We start from the raw sequence: 19,921 nt of genomic DNA, 5'->3' as shown, positions 1-19,921 counted from the left end.
GGCCATTAGCCGTGAGTTCAAGCCAAGTTTCCACACAATTAAATTATCCCAAGGGGCGTCAATGATAACGAAATCCTGCAGCGAATAAAGATTCCACTTGACTCCAACGTCTATTATGGCGGAAATTAACCCGCAATTTGAGAGTCTGTACGACGACATGTCCACCTTTGTGGACGCTTGCATGTCAGGCCATGATCCCTCACATAACCCGCCCCATGTACACCGGGTGGTTAAGCTCGCCCTCAAGATCCTTGATTCAGAACGAAAGTTAAACCCAGACACACAGTACTCTGAGGCCGTCGTCAAGCTTGCAGCCTTGCTCCATGATATTGGAGATCGGAAGTATTTGCCGAATCTATCGACGGATACAGCCGAGCCGGGCTCTTTGAACCCGAAGACAATGGTTGAACACGCATTGCTGCAGCGTGGTGCACCGGCAGACCTAGCCTCCCGGGTACAGACCATTGTCTCCCACGTGTCATATTCCACAGAGTGCAAGGATCCCTCTGTGATCCAACGACTGATTGATCAAGATGGGCTGGTGGAGCTTGCGATTGTTCAAGATGCTGATCGACTGGACGCAATAGGGGCCATTGGTATTGGTCGGTGTTTTACCTTCTTGGGTGCTCAGGGCAAGAAGTTTGCTGGCGAAGGGGGGTGGGTCATGGATAATGCAATTGAGCATTTCGGGGATAAACTGGAGAAGCTAGAGAAGATGATGAAGACAGCGACGGGAAGGAAGATGGCTCAAGTGCGGACAGAAAGATTGAAGACCTTCGAGGGATGGTGGGCAGAGGAGATGGGGGAGTCAGCTTGAGCATTTGACATTCAGGTAGTGGTATGTATAGTGCTATATAATTTATATTTGAATAACCTTGGAACTTGAACATTTTGAATATGTACACTCAAGTACTCTGTGCAAGCTACGACCTGGTAGGTATGTGTAGTAGGTTTAACATCCTGCATATTAACAGATTTTGAACATCAATCAATATGCAGTTGACGTAACTTTGACCTTTCAAACATTCAAATGTTGACTACGTTGATAGATATATGTAAATATACAAATACCAGTCTATTGATATTGATATGCACATGTGTACCACTAATCTCTGCACTGTGCAGATATCAAGTACTAGCTTGAGCACTTACTAGTAGGCACTACAATCAACATTTGAATGTATACATATATATATAGCACTTGAGTATGGCCTCAAGCCCTGTTGACTGATATGTGCATATGTACATATGTATATGCACATGTGTATCAATGTATACGGTGACTGCACATGTGTATGACCTACTTCAATATGTATTGTTTATGTATGTTGAATCATTGATATAAGGTCCCAAGACATCTGGAGGGACTTGCTTCAAATATATTAATGTGCATACTAGCTATTAATTCCGACCTAGAAGGAGTGATAGATCAAGACAAAAGAACCAGAACTACACATGTGCACAGTTTAAAATAAAAACACCAGGGCACGTCCAAGTGTAAAAACATGACAAAACCTCCAGTCTATCAAAATGCAATCGGCATAAGTACAAGTTTGGGTATTTCGGTTTCTGTGGGAGCAAGTGGGAGATCTCAAAAGACAAGTCGCGAGACGGAGCAAAAAGGCCGATGATACAGGTTTCGGAATCCATATGATGCACTTCATGAGCATGATCAATCAACAAAAAGTCAGCAAAAAGAAAGAAAGAAAGAACTCGACTCCGGGTGTAGTTCTCAACGCCATAGAAAAGACAAAAAGGTCTAAATCCCCGAGAGTAAAAAAAAAGCTTCAAAGTAGTAGAAAAAATAGGAGAGAAGGGGAAAAAGAAGTGGAAAAAGAAGTGGAAAAAGAAGTGGAGGTCAGACTCGGTCTCGTGCAAAGTCCAGAACTTCACAGTCGTCCTCGAAAAATCCATCATCGGTCTTCAGAGGCACTGATGATTTCTTCTTTCGCCGGGTGGTTATAACAACTTCCTCGACGTGGCCAGTACTGTTAGCCAAACTGATTAGGTTTTCCATATCCCCCCCAGCACCAAATGAATGCCCATGGACCGCAGAGTCATCCTCTTCATCATCGGCATTGTCATCAGCACTATTATTATACGATCTCACATGCACCTTAGCCGTTGGAATATCGCCTCCAAAGACCCACTGTCCACCAGGATCCGCCATGGTTAGATCAGCTTCATTGCCATGGCAAGAATAAACGTGCAAGCCAACCCGCTGATCGGTATGGAAAGGTTGATATGGTGTGTTTGTCTCAATCTCCGCCTGAGAAAGTGGTTGACAGAGGGGTCTATTCCCACTAGAGGAGTGTGCGCTAGCAGATGGCAGAAGGAGTGTTGCGTTCACTGCTTGCTCCGGATCGTATGCTTTAAGAGGTGCCGGCCCACAGGGGGTTTGCAAACTAGCAGGTAATTTGTATTGCCTCTCCTTCCCGCCAATCACAGAGTGAAACTGCCGATTCTTATGGTTTGTTGCACCCCGCTTGAGGCGATAGAGCTTAAAATTCCCATCATCAACCAAGCCCAGATAAATCAAACCTTTGTTACATATCCATGTAACACGGGATGGTGCAGGATCTCTTGCGAGTCCAGTCAGATGGAGCCGATTTTCTCCAACGTGTCGGAGAGTGTGAACAGTACCAGTTGCCGCGGCGCCCATAGATTTGCTGAGCCCTGCCGCGACTACCTTCCCGCCTTTGATGCCGGCTGCAGCTGGCAGAGCGAATCCACTTATGTTCGGAAATGCAGTGCCACCAGTAGAAGGAACGCGACCTCGGACAGCGGAAAAGAAGGGCTGTGTCTTTCCTCCGACCAACTTCATGGCTGCAGACAACGGATTCCCAGCAATTGACTGCCCTAACATTTCATCACCCATCGGGTCGATGGTTGGAGACTTCTTGGGCGCAGGTCGAACTCGGCGAAACGGAGGCCATTGGAAGGCACTTTGAGGAAGATCAAACACATGGACGGTTCCCTTGCGCGTAATAATCGCCAATCGATCTCCCACTGGTGCGGTCCATATCACGTCAACGATGCTTGATGTTGTCAAGCGAGTATATCTTGCTACCTGGCGCACGTTCGGATTTTGATCGGCCAAGTCATCAGCCATGAATGCCATTGCCCGGCAGCTCTTCAGCTGCATAAGATCCCAGACATATTGGACATCGCCTTTCTTACTGGCAGTGAATAACATCAGTCCATTAGGCGACAGTGAGAGAAAGCTGCAGCCGTTGGGCGCCTGAAAGGTTGCCACAGGGTGGAGGGAGGCCATCTTCAGGTCCATACCATCGTCAAAACGTTGCAAATCAATGATTGAGACTGCATCGCATGCAGGAGAGGCGACCGACTGTGAATCCTGGGCATGGGTTGGAGGGAATGACCCGTAACCAGAAGCCGGGGAATCTGTGCCTCGACTTGGGCGTTGGGGAGGCGTGCCAGCGGAATTCTGGTTGTTCCAATAAGTATTCCAGGCTTGCATCCCCTGATCTCCCATCCAGCGGGCACCCCTGACAAGCTCTTGGGTGACACCTCTGGCAACCTTGTCAAGAAAGCTTTCGCCCTCCCCAACATCTGTTGCACAATTCACGGACGCCATGGTAGGAGGACTGCGAGTCTCAAGCCCTTGGGCTCGACCGTGTATCAGAATTGCAGGGACTATTCCTTGGATAGATCCCCTATATGAGGTGGACGGATGCACAACCGCAAGCCATCTTCCCTGCAAGGCTAGAATCGGACGTTCGGATAATGATGTGCGGGGTAGATCGTTGTGCGAGCCATCTGGGTCGGTTGAGCTAGAAGACGTGGAGTATCGTCGACTTTCTCCAGTCTGCACATTTGTCCAGGTTTTCCCCAGGCACTGGTAGGACCCCGAGAGAGTTTGTCTATAGACATAAACTTCACCACTGATTCCAGAAGCTACAACGATATGATTCCCACTAGTCATGAGCTTGAGACTGCCCACAGGTGAGGGTGCTAAGGAAGGCAGACCAGGAATATTCTCCAGAGAAGGTGTGGGGTTGGTTGCAAACAGTGTTGCAACATGATCCCCAGACCGGAGAGAGTATACCTCCACCCGAGTTTGATAAAATTGTAGATCCTCTCGACGGGTGCGCCTGTCACTACTAGAATGACCTCGCGCCGCGCCAGATGTGCCTTCATTGGCTTCGGAGGCCGTGGAAGACACAATACCGTCATCCTCATTTGATGCTAATGGCCCGTGAACAATGACTACCACGCGAGCCTGGGAAAATGCAGATAGCTCCGCGGGGGCGTGACTAGACACAATCTTTGCCTCGAGAACACGACCATTTAGACCAGTGAGCTGCCCAATAAGACGCGTCCGATGATCCTCAATGGCCTGGATTTCCACTCCACCGTCTATTCCTACCACCAAAACATTCAGGGTACCTCGTGATGTCTTTGAAGGATTTGGGAGCGTGTCGAACCCACAAAAGGAGTAGGCTCCCTCCGCCACTGGGCGGGTGTGAGATGGGATGTCGATTTCCGGTGCCCCATAGAAATGGGCCTGAGGCAGGTGGGGCGGGGGCGCAAGATTACTCATGGGACTTCCATAGGAGTGGCTCTTGCGTCGATCTACAGACTGCTGCCGAGATGGCAGGTTGCTTCGGTATCCGCTGCTGTAACTGAATGGCCGAAGCCGGGTCGGAGGAGATGCCGAGGAAGGTTGACTGAAGCCACCCCGTTCTTGGATGGTAGGAAAGTTAAGGGAGGATTCGTGAGGAACCTCGCCATCCATGAGGTCAGTTGGAGGGCTTTTCCCAAAGGGAACCGACTGGGCCCATGTATCAGTACGACTTGTGAGATCGTTATCATGATTGTCTCCCATTGACCCGAGTACGTCGAGGACGGGCGAAGTCACGGCGGGTGAAACATGGTTTTCCAGAAGTGGATCTGGAGGAGAGGATGGCTCTGGCAGCGAAGGCTCCGGTGATTGAACCCTTGAGCTAGATCATCAGTATTTTCAGGAGTCAACTCGAGGGAGATTTCAGAGGGAGTTCTTACACGTCATTTGGGGGAGTCTCTATTTCCGTCATGGCCCTGGTCGCCGCCTTGGCCTTTTTGCCATTTTTCTTCTTCTTGCTTTTCCCACCACTTGATTCATGCTCAACAGTGAGGCGATTCTGATCAGTACTATTGAATGATGTGTCGTCTTCTAGCGATCGGCTTTGCTGTCGGATCAAATCGTCAGGCGCGGCCGGGGGCATTCAACTGAAGTGTGCCTCAAGGGAGACACCGAACGGTTCAAAGCAGAGGATACCGCCCTCAGAACCTATGGGGAGGTCTGAGAACGGGGCAAGGACGGTCTGGTTTGACCGTGCTGGTGAAGGACAAGCTTGGGGGTAGGAAATGAGGGGCTTGGTTCTAGATGGCAGCAGTCAGAACAGTTCTTGGTCTTTGTTCATTGCTTTGCAGCTGCAGGGGGAAAAGCCGTTACATGCAGCGCAGATTTGATCTCACTTACGGATTCGGTTGATCGAGGTGAATGGTAATAGATGGTCGAGTTTGGAGGGGTTTAGAGAAACCAAGGCGTATCTAGAGCGGAGTTCGCTCTGGATACGCGGGGAAGCTGATAAGAGCGATATGTGGTTTGGACGAGAAACGCAGCACCCACTGGGATAAATCCAGTCAGTGCCCAGACAAAGCGGATTCTGGTTCTTAGAATAAAAGATACTAGTATACGAGATGTTTGATTTGATCCCAAGTTGGATGTAGAAGGAAGGAACAAATGATGAAAGCGGGGGAAGTAAACGCGGTGCCTGAGTCAGAACCGTGACCAAATGACCCCTCAGCTGTTCAGCCGGGCGACCCAGCTGGCCCCCTTTTTTTCTTACTATGACTATTGATTACACTAATATTAACGAACAACCCGCCCGTTCCCAACATGGGCAAATCCTGACTTTGCTTTGGTTTCCAAGGTTATTTGCATTAGACTTTGGTCATCAATGATTGACTACATCCTTATATAAGCATGGCCACTTGAAACCCATGGTACTCGTCATTGCCCCCCGATCGTAGCCGTTGCCTCCACCCAGAAATGGTGGTGAAATCCCCCCCGCAAGGCCGCAAGGGATAATAATACACAGGACTTTGGGTTGCGTATGATGGAGAATCGGGGGAATCGGGGGAATCGGGGAATCAGAGGGGTCACGGGGGCTAGAGCAGTGACGCGCGATTTAACCTTGGAAGTTGCTGACGCTGATCATTCAACGATGCGCCGTTCCTGTTGACCATCTCCGATCACGCTCAATCCGGAGATAACCACACCTGCGCCACGTTTTGCCTCAGGTCTATTCGCCCGGGCCAATTTAACCGGGAAATCAAAGAAATTAGCCAAGGAAAATAGAGGTGCCATGGAATTTGACAAGAGACAGAAGCAGAGTGAAGGGGAGGTACGGAAAACAAGGACAGAGTTCTTATGATGGTTCTATTAGATGGGACGAGACTGCAATAGCTGGAATCTCCGAGTCGTGGCTAGTAGTGATACAGGGCCCATGTGGGGCCGATAGTGGTATATGGATATTCCCCTGATCAATTCCCAAGGTGGTTCAAGTCTTCTTCTTTGCCGCAGCAGCCTTGGCCTTGGCAGCCTTCTTCTTGTTGCTGTTGATCATCACAATCCCTATGAAGGTTCCTACCACAGCGGAGCCCAACAAGGCGAGGATAACAGGAATACGGATGGCCCAAACACGAGCAGGGAAGAGGTCGTGAAGAGGGTGTCCAGGGTCAACGAAAGGCTATTGAAGGAACCGGAGGATTCAGTATAAGGCAGATCAATGGAGAAAGAAAAAAGACAACTCACCATCAACAGGGTCCACGCGGTGTAGTAAAGAAAGATTGCTGTAGCAGCCAAAAGCATGGCGGAACCCACGAATTGGCCCAGCTGTGTTTGAAGAACGATTAGTACGAATGTACACATTTGCAGTCCAGGGGGAACAGAACGAACCATTGTTATCAAAGGAATGGTCGCTATATAAAGGTAAGCTTGGGAAATCCAAGGGAAGAGAGTGAGAGCCCTGGAGATGGTCACGGTTGTTTCCAGGAGCTCCACGTTTGGAGCGACTTGGCCTCCGTGCACGTGACCCAAGAGCTTTCACTTTGGGAACGCGGATCCGAGTGAAGACTTCAAGGCTCATTCAACCCCGTTCTTCACTCCTCCTTTTTCCGAGGTCTTTTCACCACCTCGATAATCCGAACTTCGAATTTCGGGTCTTCTTGAGGCTCTCACCATGGACGACCCGGCTGTTCTCCAGTCGGCGGTGCGAGTACCCACTCCCCCCCGGGCGCGTTGTCGCCCAGCGCAGCTTCACGAAAGCGTTCGCCACCTTCCAGATCCCCCTCCCCGAACCGTCGCCGCTCTCCACCAGGAGACTCTCTCCGAGATGATACAGATGTCTCTGGCGTCGACCCGGCCCGGACAATCGAGCGGGAACGCCAGCTCGCGGATCGGGTCCGCGAACATGAACGCCAGGAAGCCGCCCGCAAGCCGCTGACCGAGGAAGAGAAACAGGCCTCCGCAAAGGCCGAATATGAAAAGCTTCTCAACATGCGATCAGGTGGTACCTACATTCCCCCAGCACGCCTCCGTGCACTGCAGGCACAGATCACGGACAAAACCAGTAAGGAGTACCAGCGCATGGCATGGGAGGCATTGAAGAAATCGATCAATGGTCTTATCAATAAGGTCAATGTCTCCAACATCAAGTATATCGTACCAGAACTGTTTGGAGAGAACTTGGTGCGAGGCCGGGGCCTGTTCTGCCGCTCGATAATGAAAGCGCAGGCGGCTAGTTTGCCCTTCACCCCCATCTACGCTGCCATGACTGCCATCGTCAATACCAAGCTACCCCAGGTGGGAGACCTGTTGCTGTCCCGGTTGATCATTCAGTTCCGCAAGGCGTTCAAACGAAATGACAAGGCGGTCTGTATTTCATCGACCACCTTTATCGCGCACCTTTGCAATACCCAAGTCGCGCACGAAATGCTTGCAGCTCAAATTCTACTGCTCCTGCTTCACAAGCCCACGGATGACAGTGTGGAAATCGCAGTGGGACTGACTCGAGAAGTTGGTCATCACCTGGAGGAAATGAACCCCCCCATTGCGCTGGCTGTCTTCGACCAGTTCCGCAACATCCTTCACGAAGCCGACATCGACAAACGAGTTCAATACATGATCGAAGTGCTCTTTCAGGTCCGTAAGGACCGCTATAAGGACAATCTTGCTGTCAAGGAAGAACTAGATCTTGTGGAAGAGGAGGACCAGATCACACATCGTCTTGGCTTGGATGATGAAATCGAATCTCAAGACATGCTCAATATCTTCAAGTTCGACTCAGAGTGGGAGGAACACGAGGAAGCTTACAAGAACCTCAAAGCTGAAATTCTTGGCGACGACAGCGACGCGGAAGACGACGACGAGGATGACAGTGAAGGAAGCTCGGAAGAGGAATCGGATTCTGAGGAACAAAAGATGGACATCAAGGATCAGAGCAACACAGACTTGGTCAATCTACGCCGGACAATCTACCTGACAATAATGTCCAGCATCGACTTTGAAGAATGCTGTCACAAGTTGATGAAGATCAATCTTCCTGCAGGGTTGGAGCCAGAACTGCCCTCCATGATCATCGAATGCTGCTCTCAAGAACGAACATTCTCAAAGTTCTATGGATTGATCGGCGAGAGATTTGCCAAGATCAACCGACTTTGGTCTGACTTGTTTGAAGCCGCGTTCGCCAAATATTACGATACCATTCATCGCTATGAGACGAACCGTCTCCGCAACATTGCACGCTTTTTTGGACATATGATCAGCAACGATGCTATTGGGTGGCATGTTTTATCTGTTGTCCACATGAATGAGGAGGAGACTACGTCAAGTAGTCGGATCTTTATCAAAATTCTATTTCAAGACCTAGCGGAGCACATGGGCCTGCCGACCCTACAAGCCCGTTTCCGCGACGATATTCTGCGGCCAAGCTTCGAGGGCCTGTTCCCAACAGAAAACCCACGACACACTCGCTTCTCTATCAACTACTTCACGAGTGTCGGCATGGGTGCTTTGACGGAAGACATGCGGGAACACCTCAAGAACGCACCGAAACCTACATTGCCTGCATTACCGGCTGGAAGATCTCCATCTCGTTCACCATCCGTTCGGTCCCACCCAGCATCATGTTCGACATGCACCCCTCGCTCATCCCGCTCTCCTTCTCGCTCTCGTTCCCGTTCCCGCTCATATTCATTATCGCGATCTCGTTCAAGGGGTCGGGGTCGCTCTTACTCCCGTTCTATCACACCTTCCTCGCGGGGTCGAAGTTACACGCCCTCTCGCTCCCGCTCCCGCTCCCGCTCCCCCTTCCGTCGTGCCCGACATGGCTCATCTCCAAACCGATCAAAGTCGCCATCTGTTCGATCACGATCTGTCTCGCCTGCACCTCTTCGGCGCTCTCGCGCTCGCTCTGGCTCTCGTACTGTCAGTCGTAGCCCGTACCGGGCTCGACGGTCCTCATCTCAGTCTGCTACGCCGCCACGACGTGGGCGCAGTTATTCGCGATCACCCTCGCGTTCCGTCACGCCTCCTCGGGGTCCGGCATCTAAAGTTGCTACACAACCATCCAAATCCCCTCGCCGAGCACGCGATCATGCTTCACATACACCCCCGAGACGAAAAGATGATGTGCGCAAGCAAACTTCTTCCCAGACCCCCCCTCGACGACGCTAGGTGATTGATCAACTGTATGGGCATGGGGCTCATAATGAGATTGTTATATGGATCCCAGGAACAAAAGGGGGAATCTTCTGTTTCATGATGTAATTCCACTTGGTGAGGTTAAGGTTATTGGACTGGGCAGACCTCCACACACGCTATGCACTAGACATTATGCAGACCCGCGGACGGCTGCATTTCAAAGATTCTAATTTTTTTTTTACTTGACGACTTCAATAATTCCATGCCCACCTTGAACAAGTTCCAAATGATCCATTGCACATGTGGATTTATAGATGTAGTCAAAATCAAGTCTATTAGGTATCTTGATAACTTCGCACTTGCGAAGGTCTAGTACCTAGTAGTATGTACTATGTAATCTACTAGTAGCTTCACCTCAAGGGGCAGCCTCTTAATTGTACATACTAGTAGGTAGTCAGTCAAGTAGTTATACATATCCTTTTTACTAACACTCGTGTGCCTCCCAAGCACATCGATCACACCGACAGTTTCCACCCAAAGCACCGCACGCCCACTCTCTGCGCTGCTGAACCGGCAACGCAATGTCACAGTAGTGGTTCAAGATTTCAGCGTTCTTTGGAATACCCCCGTTCTTGGCATCCTTCATCTCCACACTCCCATCGGCTCCAGGCCTTGTCCAGAGAGCGGTCTCCTCGTTATTCCGCGCTCGGAAAGTAATCTCTCCGCCCCATTCCCATCGGACATTGGGGTCACAGGAGTGGTTTGCCAAACACCAAAGTGGGTGCACGGCACACAGCTCAGGACCACCGTCCCACGTTGACAACCGACCAGATGCGGTGCCCCGGAATTTAGCATACAAGGTATTCAAAACCCAGGTGTCATAACGGGGGAGCGACTCATATGGATCGATTTCCATTTCTTCGAGGAAACGCATTGGCTGTAGGATGTTGAGTTGGAAGGAGAAGGGCAGGGTGGCCACTTCAGAACCAGATTTTTCGATATCAAAGTCATGAAAATCACCCCAGATGTACTTGACTTCGGGTAGGTCTAGAGCGTGGATATCTTGTGTCGCAGACATGGCTAGCGCACGGGCAACCAAAAGCAAATACAAGTAGTCTGCCTTATCCTTCGGGTCAGGAATATCTTTGCCAATAGATTGCAGGCCATCTTCGAGGCCACAGATTGCGCCGTGGTAGACCCTCTGCGCAGTGTCATGACACGCCTGGGTACAAAAGATAGTATCTGCACAGCCTTCCTCGCACGCGACTGGGGGTTCGGGAGCTGAGAGGTCAGGCAGAGGCGCATTACAGGCATCGCATAGATCGTCATGGAGACGATTTGTTGCCGTCAGAAGCGACGACTCGCGTAGAATGATTTCGTCGGGCGCAATATCCTCTTTGGCGAAGAGACCCAGTTGAACCGAGACCTCGGTCTCGTCATCTGTAGAGGCGCTATGAAGAGCCGGTAACGCCACAGCGCGGACTTCACATTTTGGGGCCACATCCGCTAGGCGCTGGTTAAGAAATTCTAATTCCTCCGGAGCGCAGCGGTCTGGCTCATGCTCATTCCAGGGATACAGAACGCGGCGAGCAAAGCCCTGGGCCGGAAGGACGGCAGGGTCAATAGAATCTAAGTTCACATGCACATCGTTGTTGAACTTGGCACGAGCTTGATAAACCTTCTTCACGTGGTTCATCTGATCATGCAAGACAGCGGATGTGGTGGTAGAATTGACCTTGTCTGCATCTAGGTCCCCAAGCAGGCTGATGCCGCGAACGCCAAACTCATAAGCATCGCGGTAGCAGCCACAACGGACCAGACTACACACCAGGACAGCATATACCTCTCCAATCAATGTATTGTACTCCTCCTGCGTGACTGGGACAGTTCTTGAATCTTCATCTTCATCTTCATCTTCCTCGTCGTCTTCATTTTCATCTTTCTCATCTTTCTCGCTTCCATTCCCTGTGGACTTTTTCTCTGCAGGAGTGCTGGTGTTTTCAAGAGTGGTCTCGACCTTGCGTTTCGCATGAAATTCACACCCATCAGGGTCTATCACCGATTCCAACAATGAGAGTGCGCGGTAAGCGTCGGCGGCGGCCAAATCGGGGAAGCCAAGCTGTTCATGGAGGCAGGCTCGTTCAAGGTAGAGGTGTGGGTTATGGGGATCCTCATAAAGCTGAGCGGTTTTTTCCCTTCGGGCCTGCATTGGCGTGGCCATGGTTGCCTTGCAAAAGTGAAGATAGCGCAAGAAGATTTTGAGTAATAACTTGTCGGAGCCCAAAGAAAATCTATTTTCCAAGTTCCGAGGGGTTCTACCCGTGGACGTGGGGCTCCGCGGGGAAACCTTGAAAAGCCCTAAATGTACTGTCAACTTTCAAGTTGTACAGTTCAAACATTTAGTAACAACATCAGGGCCTTAAACGTTCACTAGAGCAACCAGTTGACGGGGATACATGTTGAATTTGCTAGAAAGGATACGGATAGTATATAATAAACTTTTGTTCATTCCCAACAGTCGATGGATGTATCATGCCACCATGGCCATGGAATTCAAGAAAGAAAAAAGGAAAGAAAAAAAGAACCTTTCGCACCTAGTTTCATGCAATCCCTCAATCATTCTGTCAATTATTAAAATTACGGAAAAAAAAGATGAAAGAAAAGTGGGAAAGGGGAAAGGAGAAAAAGGACAGGATAATACGTGGGGAGTTGAATGTCACATCACCTGCGATAATGTTAGGAATCCATATAGTAAAGCCTATCAATCACAGCTGAGTCGCCCGGGTTTTGAAGAGGATGTTCCTCCTAGTAAGAACAATACATACCAGACAGTTTTCATCGAGGACAACAGTGGCCCCCTCGCCTCCTTGTCCACCTAGACCCTCAATGCCTTCTCCCAGAGCCTCGCCGAGACTCTGGCGGCCTCGGATAGTGGCGGCAAGACGGGTTAGCATGCTTCTCTATAAAAAATGATCAGTTTTTCTTTCCGATATTGTCATTATTTCCACGTACAGTGATGTGAGCTTCACTCATACCACCTCGGCGTTCAACGTCATTCTGGTTTATGATACGATAGCTGTCGTGAAGTCGCTTGCGACTGGAGAGTCCACCGAGAAGAGGACTTTTTGGATTATCAGGGTCAAGTATATTGATGCCTTGTCTCGCTTGCTCTTGAGCATTTTGATCTGGGTTGAAAATCTTGATAGTGTTGTCGATGCCGGATACGGCCATAGTAGGTTCATATGGGTGGCCTGGGCTGGTTAATAGGAAGAAAGCTCGGCTATAAATTATCGCCACTCACCTTGCACCACATTGACGACCTCAGTGTCCCCTTCCAAAATATTCACCAGATTACCAGTTTTTCGATCCCACATGAAGACATGGCCTGAATCACTGCCACTTACCACATATTCATCATTTAACCCGAAAAAGTTCACGTCCTTGACAGTTTTGATATTGCAGTGTCCCCGGTAAACTTTCGTATGAGAGGAGCATGGGGCGTTGATCTCAACATCCCTTCGCCGTCTCCTACGGCCACCGGAACGCAAAGAAACAGGAATTCCCGTGTCGGACTCTTCTTCACTGTCATCATCGAAACCCAGGGTCCATTCATCCGGATCCTCTTGGTCAATATCGCCCTGGTCACTCTCATCAAACTCATCGATCTCGTTGTTGATGCTCCCACCTTCATCGCCAGAGGACTCCGACGAGAGAAGAGCTTCCCTGGACACGTATGGCTGATGAGAGCTCGAAGTCGGCCCGTTTCCGCTAGAAGTGACGCTCCCATTTGACCCGGCGGCATTGATGAGGTTAATTGATCGTAATCTTTCTTCCGAGTCGTCGAGATTGATATCTTCCTGGGACTCTTCCAGGTATCTCTCCAGCTCCAGATCGCTGTCTGATTCATCCACTTCGGGTTGGAGCCCCCCAAAAGCGCGATTAACAAACGCATAGTCGACTAGTTTGCCAGTTGTCAACAGAACGCCCCTCCCGACACGTAAAGCCCAGAATCTAAAGGCTGAGGCCCGGTCTAGAGAGCGAACATGCGATGATGAGTTAGACAGGCGACATGTATCAATGCGAGCGGCAGTTGTTCCAAGGTTCTCGAGTGGCAGCTTTACGGCATTCCCAAAAGCAATCACAGCTGCGCGCTGGGTTTGGAATAGTATGCGAGTCCTATCGTGCTCATACGGTGAAGCATCCACGTTGACGATTGGTGTATCGGCTGCCAAAGTATGAAGATAAGGGATGAGGACTCTTTCAATTGCATCCTCAGCGTCATTTTCCTCGATCGGAAACCGTCCATTTTGTCTTCGATGGCAGGACCCACGCTTGAATCCGGCGAACAGGTCTTGTCGGCCTCCCTGGAACCAAAGTAAAATGGCCTTCAAAAAATCATAGCCAAACTGGGCTTCCCGCTCGATGGATTCATCTTCACTCGGTGCGGGAATAATCTTTTGGAAGCTGGGATAGGTCTCTGGTCCATTCTCTGCGATGTGGGATGAGTTCTTCATGATGAATGCTAGAGTCCCTGCAGCCTGAATGAATCTCCAGGATTCTTGGCGGTGGTGACGAAGTGTTTGTTGAACAGCCACAACTTCATGGGACGGATTCATAGGATACCTCCACTCCCGCATAATCGAGTCCATTTGAGGCAGTATGGTGGCTGCTATCGTTAAAGCTGCCCTGAAAGACTCGGCATCGGGCGCAAGATGACTATCGTCCGAATTTGATGCTGTTCGAATAGTTTCTTCTAGGGAAAACATCGCCCGTCGGAGCTTGACCATTCCTTTAGAAATATCTCTGCTCGTGCGTTGCTCATCGTTCAAGACGGAATACCTTGCGTGCTCTAGCATGTTTTCGGGCGAATCTTCTGAGATTCCTGCGATGGGAATATCCGATGACTCCCCATTCTCAAAGCGAACTCGAAGCGTATTGAGGTCATTTGATCGACGTCGAGAGTGATGTCGGTCTTCACTTTCTTGGGAGGACATCGACATGGGTTTTGGGCGCTTACGTTTCCGGTCCTGGGACCCGTCTTTCAAACTTTTCCTTGTAGCTTTCGATAGTGACTTCTCCTGGGGTGAGGCAACTCGAGCGTCTGGGCTCTGAATAAGATCGAAACTGTAAATGTGATCTCCTGACCAGCTGACCACCATTTCGTCTGGGTTTGCATCGCTTATTTTGCAAGCGGTGATGTGTCCGTCGTCGAGGTGCCGCACGCGATGCTTTCCACGCGGTGCAAACCGACGAACACATCGAGTGGCTTTGCCCATCAATTCATCGTCGTGAGTGCCAGCGGTTGGAATGGAGCTGCTAGGCGTCCCTCTTTCTGCCATCATGTCACGACCAAGCATACGCCGATCGTGAAGGAAACAGTGCATGTGCGCACCGCCAAGGGCAATGTAATGTGGTTGAGAGGGGGAGCAGGAGATTGTGTTGAGATCTAGATTAAACTTCTTGTATGAGATGAGAGGAGGAGGAACATTGGAGTCGTCATGCTCTTGCCCAGGCCTATATGCCATGAAGCCCTGACCACCATTTGGGGGAGGATATGTAGAAGCTGGCTGGCGCAAGTCCCACTGTCGAACCTCCCCATCTTCTGAACAAGTCAAGAAAAGATAAGGGGAGGACTCGACAACGATTCTCTTCACACGATCAGCATGACTGCGGTAAACCCTGGCATTTGTGTTGCCTTCACTCAGATAACGTGCGCCCTCGAAAAAGTTGTTGAAGCGGCGACTCCGAGCCGAAGCTGCGAATGCAGAGGTGGCAGCGACATTGCCATTGCTACTGGAGTATTCAATGTCGAAAACGCGCACCTGGGAATCACCGGCACAAGTGACTAAGGTTCTGTCGTTCGAATGGGGCATGAACTTGACCGAGAAGATGTTGGCCTTGTGGCCGGTACGCACGGTGGTGTTTAGGGCAAAGGGGGCATCGGAGGATTCGGGTTGGTAGGAGTAGATATTCAAATGTTGATCATCCGAGCCCGAGGCCAGAAGGCGTCCTGAACGGGACCAACTACGACCGTGTTAGCGGGATTCTGGCAACGGCGGAACGAGATTCCTGTTAGCAACAAAGAGAAAGCATACCTGAGGGCATTCACGCAACCTGTGTGTCCACCAAGCTGGTTCACGATGTCAAGATCGCCGACCCACTCCTTCGAACCATAGATGTCCCGAACGCCGGCACGGGCAGATAAATCCCCGCATTCTCGACGCCAAAGGCGGTCATAGAGCGAATCTCTCATAGCGGGTGAGTAGGTTGACCACTTTTTGATTTCCCAAACTGAAACCTTGAGTGAGTCTTGACTACTTTAGGGGCGATCAGCGATCATTCTGAGTTGCAAGAGCCGAGGCAGAGATGATGATGCAGATAGGAGTCGTCTCTTATCTCTCTTCTTCTTTTCTCCGGCACGGCCCACGGGGAATCAGTAGATGACGTCAAGAGCGGGATCGCGGGGGAATGCGGTGCATAGGCAAAGTAAAGAACTAGGGAGTTATGCAAGAGTCTTGAAAAGGGAGGGAAAGAGTTCAAGTCAATCAAAGTGATGGGGAAATGTAAGTAAGTCGGAAGGAACTACTAAGGAGCTCAGAGAGAGGAGATAGGCCATCAGTCTGATGGCTGAGAACCTGTTTCTCAAATGGTCTAGGCCGAAGCTGACTCATCCGTTGCAACCATCTTAATCGACCTAACTACGAACTTAGGAACTAACGAACTAAGTACTACTAGTACTTAGTTAACTAGTAGTTACTTTCAAGTTGCTTATTCTGAGTAGTTGTGACCTTCATGCTCATATTCGGGTATTTCAAAATTCAGCAATCGTCATTCTTGAGGAACTGCTCAGCGTCAATGTAATTTTGCAATATTTGAATCAGGGCATACTTCATGGTGGGCAATATTCGCATATATTCAAGAGAGAAACGCAGGAGCATTCGCAGACAGAACAACCTTGGGGATTTCCACCAGCACTGCACTAGGGCAATCCCCCCGGGGTGAGATAAGAAGAACTTGAAGAGAAGAAGCACACGCGTGTATATTATTCTATTACTCACCCTAAACAGTAATTAGAAAGTATTCTTCTCAATACCGTCGCGGAACAACGATCCTCCGGTATGGGCAATTTTGCCCGGGCGGTAAAAGCCGGGCGGTTTTTCAAACAATCCAAACTGGCGCGCTGCAGTTGACTGCCTTGTACCACATAGATCTTTGGGTGCACGGGCAATAAAAGGAGCCGCATTCACGGCTGTCGGTCTTTACTCGAGACAACTCGGCAAAAAGCAATTCCGGCTACTCAAGGTGAATTGGTGTCCATTACCAGGAAAGTAGTAGGTATGATGAAAAATCATCCATCCACGCGCCCAGGCTTCCGCAGTAACAAAGTTGTTGGACGAAACTCCAGTGCGCAATATGTCAGTTATGCATCTGGGTACCTACCCTGATAGATTTCCTTGGCCATGATTATTCAAAGAAATGTGCAAGCGCGAGTTCTTCAAGGGTTGCGGGACCGATAGGTTTCGAGGAAATTAGATGTGGCTTCAAGGTTGCTGCTAAGAACTTTATTGAAATATCAGGCCAGTTCCAAAGCTCACTAAGATGCCATTTCTCTGCTGTCAAACTTTTTTAGCGCGGATTTCCAGCTCCTAAATCTGGGTCAACTTTCAATAGTGCGGGACTGCCAAAACAAAAACAAAGGATACCACTGGCATACTACAACTTCCGCCCACTTGGTCGTCAACCGTCCGCTTGTCAAAGCGCCAGTTCTCCCAAATTGGGTCATTCGATAGACCTGGTCCACCTGGTCCATTGACTCCCCTGGATGAGCTGCGCCTCTCGTAATTTGACGAAAGCCAACCCTACTCCTAATCAAGTTAGATATCGGTGGGTCCGGCCCGATGTATCGCTGTTTCGGCAATCCAGCGGGTTTCACGGACACGGCTCTGAAACTTTGAATCCTCAGCAGATTTGACACTCCAGCTTTTTGATCAGCTTCCTACTCCGGTCAACCCCACGGATCATTTGCATGGACCTCTCTTCTCTTTAGAAACCTACCTTTGTCAAATATCCCCCTACATTGCACCATGTTCCCTCGGTCTCTCCGAAAATGATTCCTGACCTCCTATGACGGGTCAATGACAGATTCTCCGACACTTACGAATCCTTCAGATCAACCTGGGAAAGCTTGACCAAAGAAATCATCAAAATGACCACCCCTATGCCCCTCGAGGGTCGCGGACTCGCTATCTTTACCTTATCGGTCGTTTTCATGTTCATCTGCATTTTGACAGTGTCGTTGAGATGCTTTGTTCGCTCGTACATTGTCCGGGCCTTTGGGTGGGATGATGTTCTCATGCTTATTGCACTGGTACTCTTACCGGATCTATTCAATTACCCATAAGAAGACAAAAGTCTGACATGGCTTTAGGCTCTTTTTATCGTACTGGCGATATGCTGTATGATCGGGACGTCAAACGGGGTTGGTCACCAAATCACCGACTTTACCAGTATCAGCGTTTATAAAACAGCGCTCACGGTATGTCTCTTTAAAACTTGAACAAATGGAACCCCAAAGTTTGGAATTTGAAAGTTAACAGATCTGAACTCTTCAAAGTGGTGGTGGCTCAGTCAAGTATTCTATATTTGGTCATCTGCTATCGCCAAAGTTTCAATTGCTGTTGCACTGCTTCGATTGACCGTTAAGAAGACTCATCGAATGATTCTTTGGGGTACAATTACTTTGACAACAGTCATTGGTCTTTTATTCTGGCTAGTCCTCCTGTTGGACTGCCACCCCATCTCCTATTTTTGGAATCAGGCGGACGGCGAACATACCGGATCATGTCTATCAGTGGATATATTGCTCGATATCTCCTACATCTACAGCGCCTTCACCATCGTATGCGACTTCACTCTTGGCACGCTGCCCATTTTCTTGGTTTGGGACCTACAGATGAATCGAAGGACGAAGATGGCTGTTGGAAGTATTCTCAGCTTGGGGGCTATGTATGTCTAATGTGAACATTCCATACTTGTGAAGGACGTGGAAGCTGACGATACCCAGTGCAAGTGTAGCTGTCATTATCAGGATTCCATTCCTCCATTATTATGCCGACGAAGATTTTTTATGTTTGTGACTCTAGCATGGTAATGTGAAAGGGAGGTTTTAAGGCTAACACCTTTCTAGATTCCACTTATCAAATCGCTATCTGGACTATTATTGAGACCGGGCTCGGAATCACCGCTGGTAGCCTCATTACACTCCGCCCTCTTTTCCGCTGGCTCCTCGATGGAAGCATGGCATATGGTCGAAATGGGCGCAACCCGGAACACACCTCAGGACGGTATCGCCTGTCTAGTCTGAAGGTTGATGGTGCGAGGCATTCTCAAGACCCCGGCCATTGGCGCCCCGATACCGATATCAACAACAAAACTCTGGTAGAAATCGGGGCGTCCCCTCGGTCGCAAAATTCCAGTGATGCCAATAGCAGCCAGGAAGCTTTGAATCCTGTACTGGATCGGCCGAGTCACCGCAACGGAGGTGTGACTATTGAACGTAGCTTCATGCAGGTGGTGTCCGAGCGAGATTCATAATCTTTGGATTCATTTTCAATTAATCAGTACCTAATAATACACATAATGCATGTGTGCCTACTACTACTACTATTACTGCTACTGCTACTGCTTGTCAACTGGTAGATACATATACCTACATCAATACATTGATATACAGATATTAGATTTTCTCCAAAGTATCTCGCGAGCGTAGCATTCAAACAATGTTACATATGTAGCGGGGCAAGTTTACCTGGCAAACCTGCCAACATTGAAGAGCTGGGTCGAGTAGGATCGCGGGAGGCCTTACATACTTTAACTGGTTGACCGTCAAATCAAACCTGGTTTAATTATTTCAAAGTTCCCTGCATACGCTGCCTCCTTGGGGCTCTGCACCATTTTTCAAACATTTCAAATGTTGAATGATCTTAACCAATGTTAAGTTGATAAGTTTATTATCCAGATGTCACTTTGGTAATTGTTCTCATTACTCATCGACAGCCCTCAACTCTCTCAATTGATAGCAATAAATTCACTTCAGATCGCCGGTCTTTTTTAACTCAAGCTCCGCTAATTTGAGCGCATGTAAGGAATTATGTAAGAAAAGGTGTCAACCTGGAGCTTCTCAATGTTGGAAATATCTTCAGAATGAAC

General features: G+C 49.3%; 7 protein-coding genes across 7 annotated transcripts; 3 read left to right on the top strand and 4 right to left on the bottom strand.

The window, feature by feature from the left end:
• Positions 1–115: 115 nt before the first annotated feature.
• On the top strand, positions 116–817 carry N7466_003594 (HD domain-containing protein; the record flags this gene model as incomplete). Its single annotated transcript, XM_057162991.1, has 1 exon — positions 116–817. The coding sequence occupies one exon, from the start codon at positions 116–118 to the stop codon at positions 815–817; it is 702 nt and encodes a 233-aa protein (XP_057021672.1).
• Positions 818–1,858: 1,041 nt separating this feature from the next.
• N7466_003593 (uncharacterized protein) lies at positions 1,859–5,228 on the bottom strand (the record flags this gene model as incomplete). Its single annotated transcript, XM_057162990.1, has 2 exons — positions 1,859–4,961; positions 5,026–5,228. 2 exons carry the CDS (start codon positions 5,226–5,228, stop codon positions 1,859–1,861), a joined length of 3,306 nt encoding a protein of 1,101 aa, XP_057021671.1.
• Positions 5,229–6,569: 1,341 nt separating this feature from the next.
• On the bottom strand, positions 6,570–6,970 carry N7466_003592 (dolichol phosphate-mannose biosynthesis regulatory protein; the record flags this gene model as incomplete). Its single annotated transcript, XM_057162989.1, has 3 exons — positions 6,570–6,758; positions 6,824–6,904; positions 6,968–6,970. 3 exons carry the CDS (start codon positions 6,968–6,970, stop codon positions 6,570–6,572), a joined length of 273 nt encoding a protein of 90 aa, XP_057021670.1.
• N7466_003591 (MIF4G-domain-containing protein) lies at positions 6,931–9,745 on the top strand (the record flags this gene model as incomplete). The annotated part of the gene is made up of 2 exons (XM_057162988.1): positions 6,931–7,000; positions 7,275–9,745. 2 exons carry the CDS (start codon positions 6,931–6,933, stop codon positions 9,743–9,745), a joined length of 2,541 nt encoding a protein of 846 aa, XP_057021669.1.
• A 451-nt stretch (positions 9,746–10,196) lies between these two features.
• On the bottom strand, positions 10,197–11,933 carry N7466_003590 (putative MYND domain protein; the record flags this gene model as incomplete). Its single annotated transcript, XM_057162987.1, has 1 exon — positions 10,197–11,933. The coding sequence occupies one exon, from the start codon at positions 11,931–11,933 to the stop codon at positions 10,197–10,199; it is 1,737 nt and encodes a 578-aa protein (XP_057021668.1).
• A 495-nt stretch (positions 11,934–12,428) lies between these two features.
• Positions 12,429–15,965, bottom strand: N7466_003589 (WD repeat-containing protein; the record flags this gene model as incomplete). The annotated part of the gene is made up of 5 exons (XM_057162986.1): positions 12,429–12,437; positions 12,538–12,672; positions 12,725–12,963; positions 13,014–15,736; positions 15,808–15,965. 5 exons carry the CDS (start codon positions 15,963–15,965, stop codon positions 12,429–12,431), a joined length of 3,264 nt encoding a protein of 1,087 aa, XP_057021667.1.
• A 1,953-nt stretch (positions 15,966–17,918) lies between these two features.
• Positions 17,919–19,306, top strand: N7466_003588 (uncharacterized protein; the record flags this gene model as incomplete). Its single annotated transcript, XM_057162985.1, has 5 exons — positions 17,919–18,080; positions 18,141–18,248; positions 18,327–18,718; positions 18,777–18,841; positions 18,900–19,306. 5 exons carry the CDS (start codon positions 17,919–17,921, stop codon positions 19,304–19,306), a joined length of 1,134 nt encoding a protein of 377 aa, XP_057021666.1.
• Between the last annotated feature and the right edge of the window lie 615 nt (positions 19,307–19,921).

Source organism: Penicillium verhagenii, assembly GCF_028828195.1.
Source record: "Penicillium verhagenii strain IBT 33310 chromosome Unknown utg000005l_segment0_segment0, whole genome shotgun sequence".
Taxonomy (NCBI): domain Eukaryota; kingdom Fungi; phylum Ascomycota; class Eurotiomycetes; order Eurotiales; family Aspergillaceae; genus Penicillium; species Penicillium verhagenii.
The sequence above is the reverse complement of the archived record's forward strand: the minus strand, read 5'-3'. Positions and strand labels throughout refer to the sequence as shown.